We start from the raw sequence: 13,605 nt of genomic DNA on the forward strand, positions 1-13,605 counted from the left end.
TAAGGCGACAGTCTTCATCCAGCACTGTTCAACCAGAACATGGGATGTGATTCATTGTGGGGAAACCTATTTGGACATCAGTTTTCTGAAATGTATTAGAGTGATCCAGCTATCACAGAGTACGCACACTGATAAATTTATCTAGATGAGGAAGGGCTGAGTTGCACTTACTAGCCTGTGAGGCTCCTAGTGTTTTGCTGGGTGGTTCATCCAAGGCTACAGTGAAAGGCCAGACGTTGTGGCAGTGGAGCTCTGCAAACAGTGATGGGCAAGGTGATTCCTGGCAGAGTCCTCTGAAAGAAGCCGTTCTGGGATGAGCATTGCTGATCCACAGTTATCACCGCAAGACCCTGCATGCAGGCTTGTGACTGTTATGTGACCCCACGTGTTTTGAGATAGTGGGAGCATGAGTGGTGGTGGTGATAATTTTCCTTGCTCCCCTTTCCTTCAAGACCTAATCCTATTGAGGTAACAGCTCTGATGATGTGGGGCCTCATGCCTCCCAGTGCCCACTGCTCAACAAATATGTGTGCGGCAGTCTTGCCAGATAAGACACAGTGACACAATGATGCAATCAAGCAGGGCAAGTGCCCTTAGACATACCCAACAGCTTTGGGTGGGTGACCTAACAGCTTCATGAAAGCAAGGAGCAAATGGACCGTCACTGCAGGGGCTGTCCCCAGAGCAGAGGAACCTCTGAAGTGTTTCTTTTGTAGGACTTGTCTGATAGCATCCAAACTACTTGTATTCTTTCAGGTTTGCCTGTGTTCACCCTCCTGAGGAAGGCAAATGCCATCAGCCTTGTTAGAAAGAACTGAGCTGCTGAGAGGAGGAAGATGAGGATGTGTTTATACAATGAAGAGTTGTATCAAGAATGAACTGAACCCTGTAGGACACCAATTTTGCCTCATGTTCACCGTCTTCCTTTCTAGCTTTACTTTGTCCATCACCCACCCTGATAGCTTCCAGTCATCATGTTCACACTGCCAAAGACATGCAGCTCCTCTAAGAAAGCCCACTGCTTGGACACTGGCTGATGCTTGGATCCAGAGAGGGCATGACCCACCAGCCCCAGGGGTCTTCAGGCTCCTCAAACCCAGGAAATCCTGTAAAGCTCATTTCCAGCATGTGCTGTGATGGCTTAGTCTGATCCTGAGGTTGACTCCAGATCCACAGCCTGCTGAGGTATGATCTCAGAGGGATCCATCTCCCTTGGGCACCTCTGGCAAAGCTCTGAGTTGCCCAGAGTAGCACTGTAATCACCAAACCACCCACACTTCTCCATGGATTGCCCAGTAGGCTTTGCTGAATAATAGATGTCAAGCCCTGGAGTCACCAGGGTGTCACAAAACCTTTGCAATTAAATATTACTTGTCCTATTCAGAGCTCAGTTAGTCCACAGCTTTTATGATGCTGTTGATCACTGTGGGCATAGCCAAGCAGCTGCCTTATTTATCACTTGGGGTTTTTATTGCTGGCACAAGGGTAAATCACTATTTATTTGTACTTCAGCAGGGACAAAGGACCTCAGAAACATACTGTGTTACACACTGCATGAACAAAGCAAAAAAGAGATTCCCTGCCATGAGCAATTCACAGATTGACTATATGATGACATGCCAGGGAATGGATAAGAACAGCAGGAATTGATGATAAAAGCTGGTTGTCTTGGTCACAGAGGTGAGTCAAAGCCATAACCTCACCCTCAGCACCTGGCATTTCAGAACGGAAGATGAAGCAGGCATGAGACTGAACATGGATTTCAGTCCCTGGAGTTAAACTGATTTCTTAGCCTATAGCTCTGGATGCAGAAGGTGGAAACAAGAAGTGCAGAGCTGTCTTTATTTGGGGGGTGGGTGGGGGGTGGGTGGGTTGGTGTCCCTATGAGGGAAAGGACAGAGGAAAAGGATGAGTAGGTAGAAACTTTAGGAAATGCTTGCTTTTGGTGTGTTTCCAGTAACCAAAGCAGACAGCAGATCACGGATTTGGAAAAGTGAAGATTTCAGGAATGTTGCCTCTTTGGGCATAAACTTCAACAGCATTTTGTGACCACATCTCTAGTCTCTACCTGGAGAGAAACCCTCCAGCAAAGCGGAGTGATTCAAGGCAGCTTCAGTGATAATTTTACCCTTCTCCTGATGAGCCTTTTATTCAGGATTCGAGGAACTATTCCGCTTTGATGGCATACCACCACTGCTAACATAGTGTCCCATACTTCCCTGCTGCCAAAGCAACAGCTCTAGCTTCTCCTAAACCTATATCCAGCCACTGATGGCTTGGCTTTCCTTCAAGGAGAGACTGGACACATTCATCAAAGGGAAAGCATAGAGAGAAATCACAGAAACTACACCTGGCTCAGAGACACCCAAGCTGAAATTGGTGATCTGCAGGTGGGCGTGGGGAGAAAGTCACCAACGCTCATCGTGTTCCCCATCTTCCCCAGGTATCCAATGTGTAAGGATCGTATGTGGGGCTAGGCTGAGCTTTGGTCTGACTCATTAAAGCCACTCCTATGTTTATTTTTTAGGACTTCGAATCCTGGTTGGCTTACAAGGAGCGTTACTTACCAATAACAGCGTGATGTACGTGAACAAGATTACAGCCACGATCAGGAGAACAAGAGACCAGAGGAACCAGAAGCCCAGGTTCCCATAGTTATACCTAAAAAGCAATAAAATGGTTTAACAGTGTTTGTGTTTAGCACATAGACTAGAGGCGAACCACAGCCTTGTTCCTTGAAGTTTTGATGTTTTCAGAGCAATAAAACAAAGAGGGAGGGAGGAAATCTACCCTGTGACACGCAAAAGCGGTTAAGAGCCTCATTCCCCAAATCCATGCTTGCATTAACCTCCAGACTAACACCCCAGTGTGCTGGGGTGGTAAAGCACAGGACCAAACCGATGGGCTGGCTCCAGAGAGCTCCCAGCCTGACTCTAAGGCACAGCACTTTGCTGCAGACAAGGCAGCCTGGGAGAAACGCTAAGATGCCATGACAGGCCCACAGCCCACCTTGTCTGCATGTGGTCGTGTCAGGCACCGCAGCAAAAAGGAGATTTGAGTCAGGTTTTGAAGCAGAAAACACGAGAAAGCTGGAGAAGCTGCAGAGGGATCGCCCAAGGGGAGAGAGAGGGAAGCTTTGCTTTTTACCTGAAGGCTCAATAGGGATGAATAAGATTATGACACCTTTCCTCCCCATAACATTTGAGCTGTTTAATTTTAGGGGCCAGATTTGCATAACTGTTGCCCGAGTACTGCAGAAAGAAAGGATCCACATAAATCCCTGCTGGTTATTTCTTACTTTTGAGCCTGGGAACATGCACTTGTCTTGCAGTGAGATAGCTGGTGCAATGCCTCTGATGCCAGCCACGACATTTCTTCAGAGGGAGCAGGGGTGGAAAAAAAGACTCAGAGAAGGAAAGGAAAGAGCTATTTAGTACCCTTCACTCACAATTTTTGGGATGATGATTCTCTCCTTTCTCCCAAATACACACTTACACCTAAAAATTGTAGCCCAGCAAAGGACATAGCCTCATCACCTTTGGACTCAGTGGACAGTCAATTGGGATGCTGTAACCAAGAGTTTAAAGAGCCAAATCTTTGGCTTATGGCTCAAGGGTCCTGCTGCAGCACAGCTGCTGGGGAGGGTGTTCATCTCTTCCCAGCCAGCCTAGTGGCCTGCCCAAGGAGTGGGAGAGGAGGAAAAGATGGTACTTACCAGTCAAAGTTATTGTAGTCATTTTTTGCTTCACCCCACATGTACAGAAAGACCAGAGAAAAGCAGAAAGCTCCAACAAGCAATGGGAAAAACACGCATTCCCGCTGCAGAGGGAGAGGAAGGACAAGTGGTCAGAGCTTTGCCTATCCCAAAGCAGTCAGAGCAAATGGCAGATCCTTTTAGGTTGTCCCTAAAACACATGGCTTGGTGTTGGACTTCCTCAAGTAGATATGGAGAGGACTTCCCTCCCTACCCCCTGTGACCAGGGGAATGTCCTCAAAAGCATACTCTGCAGTAGTTATTTTCAGGGAAAACAGGTCTCATGAGTTCACATACAGGTTTTAACCACCTCACATGAGAGGGAATCGCACTATGCACCAGCCCTCTTTGCATTTCTTACTGCACATCCATCCCAAATTTTACTTCTCCAATTTGATCCCATGGCTTTGAGCTGTTTCCCTGGCCAGAAGGGTTTGGTGTAAGGTTTTTTTCCTGCCACCACATATTTGTCAGCTGCATGGTGGCACAGACAAACTAAGCTTGCTGCAGAAACACAGCAATACATCAAGCACTTTGAGCAAAATCTAAGAACCCAGCAGAGCTCAGTGGGTTCCAAATGATGTTGGGCAGGGATGCCCTTGACCCACAACATCAACCACTTGTCAGCTTGGGCTGACCTGTCCCTACAGAGAAATCAATGTCTGTGCTGGTTTTGAGCTGACTTACCGTCTTGCAGCAGCATTTCCCAGGCTCGGTCCTTCTGCGCTGGTACCGCTTCCACCGGCAGCTGTAGAAACCAGCCAGGCAGGAGATGAAGGGCTGATGCTCATACCTCTGTAGTAAGCGCCGACGTACCACCCTCAGCTTCCCAAACTTGAGCCTCTTGAGGCTGGTGGAACTAGCCTCCATCTCAGTGGCTTTATCTCATCTTCCTTCTGAAAAAAGACCACAAGTTTTATGGGGAGGCAGTAAACCCTCCTTTTCTTTCAGGTAAGATTGTCATATCAGGAAAAAGAGAGGAAGCTTTCTCAAGAGGATGCTGAGACCAGCAGGAAGGAGTGCTGAGGACACCCCACCTGATTTTATATACCTAAGTGAGATGTCTAACAAAAGCATTGTCATTGCATGTCCCCTCAGCAGTCAGTGGTGCTCCTGGTTGTAACATAGGTGTTCTGAATCCCCTCTGAGGGAACCTCTGCCTCCTTTTGACTATACGGAGAGCTCTGGGAAATGAAATCACTAACTTAAGCACTCCATGCAGATTCTCGAATTATGCCAATGAACCTGAGCCTAGGCTTAGCCATGGAAATTAATTCAACATCACCGTGACCTGTCTGTAACCTGCTATCAGTTTAACCAGCTCATGCAGGAAAGGGACTAAAACCTTCCAAGTACACAGCTCTCTTATCCTGGCAAAACTGTAGCACTGTACAGACTGATGTCTTAAATAAAAATTATTTCCTGATTGAAATAGCTTTATTTGGCAGAGTTTCTCAAGGGTAGAAAGAGTAGCTGTAGAGATGCACACATAGGAGATGTCTTCATAATCAAGATTTTAGACAAAGAACTTGGTGGTAAATTGCAACCGATGTAGTTAACAGTGAAGCAAATAGCACAGGGGCTTGTGCCAGCAAAAAGCCCTTCACCCAGCAGGGCACTGTCCATACTGCAAGGAAAACATTCTTGTGTGGGTATACAGAGAAACATCATTGCCCAGCACCTCTTTAAAGTACAGAGACAGCCAGAGATATTTTTCTGTTGCATTAAAAAGTGCCATCGTATCCTTGAGTCCATACCAACCATGTTCAAATCCAGGCATGTCTGCTGCAAATTTGTAGCTTAGGACTCCCAATTTCACTGATTTATCTGATGTAATAACAGTCATTTAAGAACAAGAATGAACAATTTGCTGCACTATACAGATGGATGAAATGCACACATAAATTGTTTGCAAATAACTCAGAGCCCAGCATGTCTTTGCAGAAATCTGTGGATAAATCCTTGCAAACTGACACTTCCAAAAAACGGATCAGTTTGCAGAAAGCAAAAATAAAATGGAGACATAAGACACAAGTTAAAAATGAAATTATGCATCCCCTGTACCCTTTCCAAATGTCCCAGCCTATTGGAAGCTGGAGTGCAAGGAGACCAGATGGAAGTGAAACAAAAGGAGTTTTGACCACTACTAATTAAGCGGTGCCCAAGCGTGCCATGCACTCCTGAGACAGACATGTCTGCCCACCCAGGGCAGTCACACACTCTTAGATACGGTGGGGTCAAGCCCTCCCAGAAGCTCAGCAGTATCGGATCTTGGCACCAGCAGGTCACCCCATAGTAAAAAATTGATGCCGATCTCATGTGGCAAGATGGTGATCCTGCTCTTAAATTACCCAGAGCACGGATGGGGGGATGTGGGCATTATGCCACCGGTGAGCAATGCTGGCCACAGCTGATCTGGCTGTCTTCATTAGCTGGCCTAAAGTATGCCTGGCATAAACCCAGCAATTACCAAGTTACTCCAGCCACGTCTTTTGAATATATTTGACCCTTCAGAGCTCTCACCAGAAGGGTGTCATGTGCCACGGGGTCGCAGTATTTGTTACCTCCTATAAGGTTCCTTAAACCACGAGTTCCCCTCTCACCAAACCACAGCACCTGTTTTTGCCCAGCCCTTCTCCTTCAGCAACAGGAATTCCGGACACCAGACCAAACCCATTAGTTTTGCTGGCAGTGGGCCATGGGGTTTGTTACTCGCAGTCCTGGTGTAGGCACGAGGCTCACACATCAGTATGTGCTTATGAGCACACAGGATCTGACAGAACAGAGATTACTGAGACCTCGAAACACTGTCCACTCCATCTGGCTGGATCCAGCAGCATGTCAGGTGTTAAGTCTAGGTCTTAGTCTACCCCTCATGAAAATTGCCAGTGATGGAGATCCCACCAGCTCCCAGGACAAGCTACCTAACTAGCTTTACTATTAAAAGTTGGTGTGTAGGGGTATGCGTGCGTATGTGTCCCCGTGTCCCAGTGTCTGGTCTTCTGTAGTACAGTTTAAGCACATTACTTCACACCCTGTTCATGGTGGGTATAGAGAACAGCTTAAACTTTTCCTCTGTTACATACTTCATGTATTCACATTTGGATCTCTCCCCTTAAGCCTTCTCTAGCCTGAACAATCCCAGATTTTCCCGTCTTTCCTTGTAGTTCATGTTTTCCTCTCCTCAGAGTATCCTTGTATGGAGTCCACAGTCACCCGTTAATTGGGATTTTCCTTACGTTTCCCATGCGTTTTGGCACACGGTGGCTGTAACAGGACTTGGTGAACAGCCCTCAGTTTCTCCAGGGTAGACCTGTCCACCCATAGCACAGGCCACTGGATCCTTGCAGCATTCAGTTTCTCTCATGTGTCAAACATGGTCTGGCCTCAGCCTTCTGAAGGCTGAAATAATTCACCCTGGCTCACCCCCAGCAGCAAGGGAAAGGTGTTTTCAGCTTTATGCATCAAAGCACTTCTAACATCATTATAATAAAGAATTTTGTTAACTTCTGCCTTGGTCTTTCCACACAAGTCACCTCTCCAAGCCCAGGGGTTGTTGGGGAAGGCACCCTTCATCTCAGAGGAGGCTGGGGAAGGAGGAAGAGAAGAACACAGCCTCCTTTCCACTACCACCTCCAAGTGGGCCTCCCAAAAACTTCAGGCTGGTGAAACAAGAGCAAAAAACCTTTGTGTCTGGCATCCCCTGAATCCCCAATGACCCTGTTGTCCAAGATGTTTAGCAGTACTACTATGGCAGTCAGACCTCTCAGCGTCAAAGACCATAACCTGTCCCTTGCTTTGGGTTCTGGCTTCTGCCGGTGCCCTATCCATCCATTTCTCTTCCCCTGCCCTGCCCCTTTTCTTCCCAGAGACCTTTTCTCTCCTCTCCTATGCCCCAAAGGACAGAGCTACCTCACCCAGCTGCTCCTCTGCAGCCTGAAAAGGGCCAAAGCACCCCACAGAGGCAATAAGCCTGGACTCACATGTCATCTGGTTAAGCACAGATACTTTCTGACATATCTACACTCAAGTAAATGGAGATACGTTGGGCTGCACAAGACTATCTGGACTACTGAGGAGGTAGATGGTCATTACAGGCCAATTGCTCTTAGCTACCCCAGTTATGCTACATTGAAGTTACAGTCTTGTTACTTTGAGAGGATTTCATAAGCTTAGGGCTTTGACGGCTGTTGCCACCAGCAGGAGAAGGTACGGCTGGAGCTCTTGATGCAATGCAGTGTTTGAACATACAGGGGACAATACAGTAGGAACAGCACAAACAGCAGAAGGAAGCCACTATGAACTTGGTGCCACCCCTTTCCTTTTCTTTGGGATGCCAGTCCAGGGCTAGGCATTCATCACGGGCTCAGACCTCAGAGCCCTCAGCGCTCAAAGGGGACACCTTGTCCAAGAGCTGACCCCAAACAACGTCCTAAGGTCATGGTGGCACCCAGTCCTTGCCAAACCTTGGGAAATGGCACTTATGAAGCTTAAGTTTAGGCATCTGAGTTCATAAATTACGTGCCTAGAAAAATGACTTTTGTTTGTTTGTTTTAAATCTATAAAGATGGAGCTGTATAAGAAGGAACTCTTCCATCCTTTACCAGCATCTGCTTTTTCTCTGACATAAGGTGACTAGGGAATGAAAGCTACTGTAGCTGAAGTCCTCCTCTACCTAAAATATAAAATGGCTATGCACAAAAGATCTTGCAGTCACCCGCCAGACCCTTCCAAAAATACGACCAGAGGTCGACAGAGACTAGAAAACAGGGAACCCAACAAACACGTTATACCACATCTGCTGGGATCAGCAAGCTCTCATCCAAAGCAGAAGCCACCCTGCCAAGTCCCAGATCATGACTTGACCCAAGGCTGCTCCTGCTCCCTCTGGGCATACAGGGCTCACCTAGCAGATGGGAGACTTTGAGCCACTCTGCCCCACAGCTGTAGGGGACTGCTGGGTCTCTGCTGAGGAACGAAGCACAGATGCTTGAGGCACTAGACAAAAGGCAATGCTTGTGTGTTGATGCAAAGGCAAGAGTTGACAGGGATCAGGAAGACCAGGGACAACTCACCAAAGATTTGGGCCACTTCAGTCTGAAGGCAGTGGCTCCTAAGAAGAGCTCATCTCCGTCTGCAGCTCTGCAAGATGAAAGTATCTGTGCTGCATTTACACTGCGCTGTTGCTAGTATCAGCAAACACTTCAGTGGTGACTCCAGAAGTCCAGAAGAAACTCCTCTTAGAAGTGACAAGTGCCATGTGAGGATAAGGAAGACAAAGGCAAATAGAAGGGCAGCCAAAAAGGTCCTTCTCAGCTCAAAATGTACACAGATCTCCAGGCACTCCTTTCTTCTCTTTGCCTGTGTCCTTCCACACAGGCATCACTCCTTCCCTTTTACCTCCACATCTTCTCCCAGGTGCCTGCCCCCAGGTGCCCCTCCCTGTGTTTAGATAATTGTGTTTAATTTAATGCAAGCTCCCTCCTTACAGCTCACTCACCTCTCAGGTTGTCCATGACCCTCCATCCCATGGTTTCATCCTTGCTCACAAATTACCAGCCAGAGCATTCAGAAGCCATAACACCTCTCCCAAGGTCTGACTGAATCTGAAATGCCTCAGACCACATCAAACGTTGAAAGATTTAAATTTGAAAGCACCTGATCCTAGCAAAGATAATATCCCAGCATCTGGACCAAGCAACAGCATCACAGCATACGGTAGATGCAGAGGCCTGGAGGCAGGAGGTCTGCACCAGGGTTTGGAGCAGTTCAGTCATTGCCAGGACGTAGCAAGAGGCCTTACAGTACTTGCCTTCAGATTTGAAGCACAGCGCTCCTAAAATTTAGAGGTTGTCTGCAATCCCTGCCCATCTCCACCAGGCAAAGGTGAATGGATCATGGAGGGAAACAGCAAACTTGAATCTATTCATTGCAAAAGCCGCAGGAGCAAAGAGCAAGCGGGAAAACATGCATCAGCAGGAGAGCAAAGTTTAGGACTCCTTAGCAAGCGAGCCGTGAAAGCAGTAACATATGTTTTTCAGCTCCATAAACCCGAGACACCTCAGGTCTTTCCCATGCAAACAGAGACTTTGTTTGCTCGCAGATAAAAGTCCCCATAGTGACAGGCGGTTGGACAGGGCTGCTCATTTCCCACTGCTAGACAGAGAGTGAGGAAAATCATGAGATATAGCGCAGGGGGATGGAGCAGGAGTGGAAAAGCAGGAAACGTATTCAGCCACACAGCCTGAATGCAGAAGGTACTGCAAGAGGAGCTTGCTTGAGAGGCCAGTGCACAAGCGAAGAGAAAAAGCCCTTTTTTGGTGCTATAGGGCTGCGGCATTCATCTTTCAAGGGGTAAACAGGTACAGCAGCCCAATTTTTCATTGTCCTATAGCTTTTTCCTGGCTCCTTTTAAATATTTCTTTCCTTTCCCATACATCTACCCGGTTTTCTCCCATACAGTATCTGCAACATGTGGGCAGGGGGGTGCAGGCATCTTTCCAGATGTTACAAACACACTTCCCAGTCCACTGCAAGAAGAGAGTTGGAAAAAAAAAAATTACATAGGTACCAGGACCTATGTGAGGGACATGAAGATGGTCATTTCTCAGCACCTGAGCATGGCCAGCTTGCCCTGAGCACCTTGATGACTTAGGAAGGGAGCAGACAGGAGTGATGCCCACCTTGCCTATACCACCATTTCCAAGGGATTTGGAGAGAAAGGGAACCCCATGCTAGGGGGAAGAGGTGTTCTGAGCCTGATCTGAACCTCACCAGCCCCTTCAGCTCCCTTGCATGGAGATTACTGGTGCCATCCCACCACTCTCTTGGGCATCGTTTCCTGCCCTTCCACATGGGAGTCTTCCACAGCATTGCACCAACAGATGCAAAGGAGTGAAATCAACCTCCTGGCAAGCTGATGGTTGATCACCATCACCACAAGCAGCACACAGATCTCAGAACTAGCCAGAAAAGCTCAGCAAAGAGCATCCCTTAAACTTGCATCTCTACCCTACGAGTCTACCCAGGGCTCTGGATCACAGCCTAGGTTGCCTTTTATTTCATCATCGCCTGCCTTCAGTTTCTTTTCAGGGAATTAATGAGGTTTAACACAGGAAAGGAAAAAGGATCAAATAAAATAAAGCTAGTCATAATCTCCCTATGATAGGGAATACACTCTGTATCTTTTTCTTTCCCTGGCAGATGATAATTATAATTTATCGCTAAGACTTCCAACAGTTTCTTTATAAGCCTTAATTATACCTTACTTCTGTGTGGGAACAGGGAGTGTGCAGACTGGGACAAACACGTGCAAAGCACATCTCATGAACCGATTAGCTGTTGGGTTTAAGGTGGAAGAACACGGCTGTTAGGACAAAGAAACGACAGAGCTTAACGACAAGGGATAGAGGGAACAACAAGCAAATGTGGCAGTAGAAGGGGTTAACAAGGTACAACTGTTCCTGCAACTGCAGAAACAATATTTCTCCATTTCATTCACCGTAGTACACCTCCAGGATGCGGTTGGTTTCAGTGAGGGAAGCTTTCCATTGACAGGGAATGGGACACTATTCCCAGAACATCTGTTCAGTGTGGTCTGGGTTTAAATTATTTTTGACTGATTGCTTCTTTGTAGAGAGGTTCACACTACCTACTTTCTAAAGAGGTTCCCCCCAGCCCACTCAGCTTTTCTTCTGGAAGGTCTTGCCCACCCTAACCGTCCTTGTGGAATGTGGCACCTCCCCCTCTTCCTTCTGGAAAGTCCCAACAGTCCCACCCATCCTTCTAGAAACTTCCACTGCACCACTCGAGAAAAAGTGGCCACCTACAGCCACCAGCCCAGCAGGCTTGGTGGCCGTCAGGCCCTGCCAGCCTGGTGTCTCTGTGGTCTCGAGGACTAAAGCTGCAGCTGCTGCATCATGGAGGGTCCAGGAGATGAGTGGGCAGGAGGCCTGCCAGCCCTTGGTGCTGTGAGGGAAGGGATGCTCCAGTCCCAAGGAGAGGAAGGGGTGACCCATGTCCAGCCCAAGGTGCTCTTCTAGTCCTCCACAGAAATGACTGCCGCCAGCTTTATTGATGGTAATGGAGGAGAGGAGACTCTGGCTGAGGATAGCAAAGCAATCCCACACTCTGACATCAAATGCTGACCCAAACACAGCAGATTTCTGTACTTTCATGTCTGTTTTCCATATTTCCCTCTGCACAAAAACATGGATAGGGTCCAGTTTGGCCATGGAAGGTCCTGAAAAACTCTGGCACGTCAGAAATCTCATTAAAAAAAACCGGCAAGGGGAATTCATCATGTTTTTTAAAGGGTCTCACAGTGCTACAGGAGATTTTCCCTCTCGAAAAGTAGATATTCACCTATATGAAATGGTTCAGGTTATGTGTTTTTCAAGAATTGCTTGCCTTGGGTGTATTCACATGGCTCTAGGTGTGAGAAAGCTCTGATCCAAGTGTTCTTGGGCACACAGGCGCTTTCCCAGCATCACAGAAACAGGCACAGCACACAGGTAGGTTTGGCCCTGTTGGTGCCAGACCCATTAGCAGAGCCTTCCCTCTGTTTTTGACCCTGAGCCCCTTCGTATAGCTGATATATAACCCATAAGCTTCAGTTATGGCTCCCCTTAGCTTAGTCTTGGGTTCCCCCACCGTAAGGATAGCCAGCCCTTTGGGGAAGCTGGCATTCTTTCCCTGGGCAGTACAGGTGGACAGAGGCAGAAATTAGCCCCAAAAGGGATCAGGAGCAGCGACCTTCCAGCTGTGGCCAAACGGAGACCTTCCACCGCCCAGCCAGGTGTTGGTTCCAGCCAGCAGCAGCAAGGTGTCCATGTCGAGGTGTCATTTTACTGACCCAAAAAGGGTATCAGGGACACCAGCGAGCTCATACCTCCAGGTCAAGCCTGAAAATAAAGGCTCAACATGACCAGTTGGGGATGAAACACTGCTCCCCACACATCAGTAGGGACAAAAGGAGAAGGGAAGAGTTTTGTCCTCACCAGGCTCGTGGCAATGCAACATCAGCAGCGGCGATGTGCGCAGGCGTGCTCAGCCCAGCCCCGTGCAGCGCGTGGGGCACAGCTCTGGGCTTTGCCCCTGGGTGGCCCGCGGTTTTCTAAGAAGTTGCTCTCCCTCCATTGAAAAGCCACCATGGGGAGGCAAAAAGTGCTTCCACGGCTCAAAGCCTGCCTGGGGGGGAGGAGGAGGAGGAATAAATCCCTTGCAAAATAAAAAAAAAAAAAAAAAAAGGGATCTCGGAAAGGGGGGAAATATTTCTTTGAAGATAAATCCTACTTTGTGCAATTCAGCATGCCCTGGCTTGGGTCCCTCTCTTCTCCTGTGAATGCCTAAGTGGCTCTTTGTGCCCTGCTGTTAAGGGGAGACAAGGAGATTGGGATGCAGTGTGGGGGACCCTCTCTGGCCCCACAGCCCCACCAAGGGCAGCTCACCACCGCAAGCATCATCTCCAAGGGAAGACTTTGTCCGCCAGCCAAGAGAGGGAAAGAAAAGAGGTTTGCAGATCGCATACCGGCGCCCAGCAGCTCCGCAGAGTGCTATTCAGCCGGGACAAAGGACAGGGGCCCTGGATGGCCATCATGCCGAAGCCCCCAGCACTGGCCCTCCCCCAAGCTGCCAGTGTTAAAAGTTAAGCTTTGGAGCAAAATACCCCTGCAAGGAGGGGAGGAAAAGAGAGGAAAGGACATTTTCCATGCCACCAGCCGAAGGTTTCTCTGTTTAGTTATCTGCAGTATCCAAATGCATCAGGGCTGGCCCAATTTTGTCTTTTAAGAATGTGGTTCTGCTGTTCCCAGAGGAAAATCCTTTCTAGCTAATTAAACACTGCCACATTT

At 48.1% G+C, this 13,605-nt stretch overlaps 1 protein-coding gene across 3 annotated transcripts in view; it reads right to left on the bottom strand.

The window, feature by feature from the left end:
• GDPD4 (glycerophosphodiester phosphodiesterase domain containing 4) overlaps positions 1-13,605 on the bottom strand; it is a 37,748-nt gene that overhangs the window by 18,803 nt on the left and 5,340 nt on the right. Inside the window, exons 2-5 of one of the 3 annotated variants that reach the window (XM_037376434.1) lie at positions 8,830-8,896; positions 4,442-4,650; positions 3,716-3,819; positions 2,568-2,661 (exon numbers count right to left, since the gene is read on the bottom strand). In XM_037376434.1, coding sequence (XP_037232331.1) covers positions 2,568-2,661; positions 3,716-3,819; positions 4,442-4,624 — 381 coding nt within the window. In that variant the 5' untranslated portion in view covers positions 4,625-4,650; positions 8,830-8,896. Of the gene's footprint in view, positions 1-2,567; positions 2,662-3,715; positions 3,820-4,441; positions 4,651-8,829; positions 8,897-13,605 lie in introns of those variants that run through there. The other 2 variants (XM_037376433.1, XM_037376435.1) reach the window with 2 other exon arrangements.

The sequence above is a fragment of the Falco rusticolus genome, chromosome 2 (genome assembly GCF_015220075.1).
Source record: "Falco rusticolus isolate bFalRus1 chromosome 2, bFalRus1.pri, whole genome shotgun sequence".
Classification (NCBI taxonomy): Eukaryota; Metazoa; Chordata; class Aves; order Falconiformes; family Falconidae; genus Falco; species Falco rusticolus.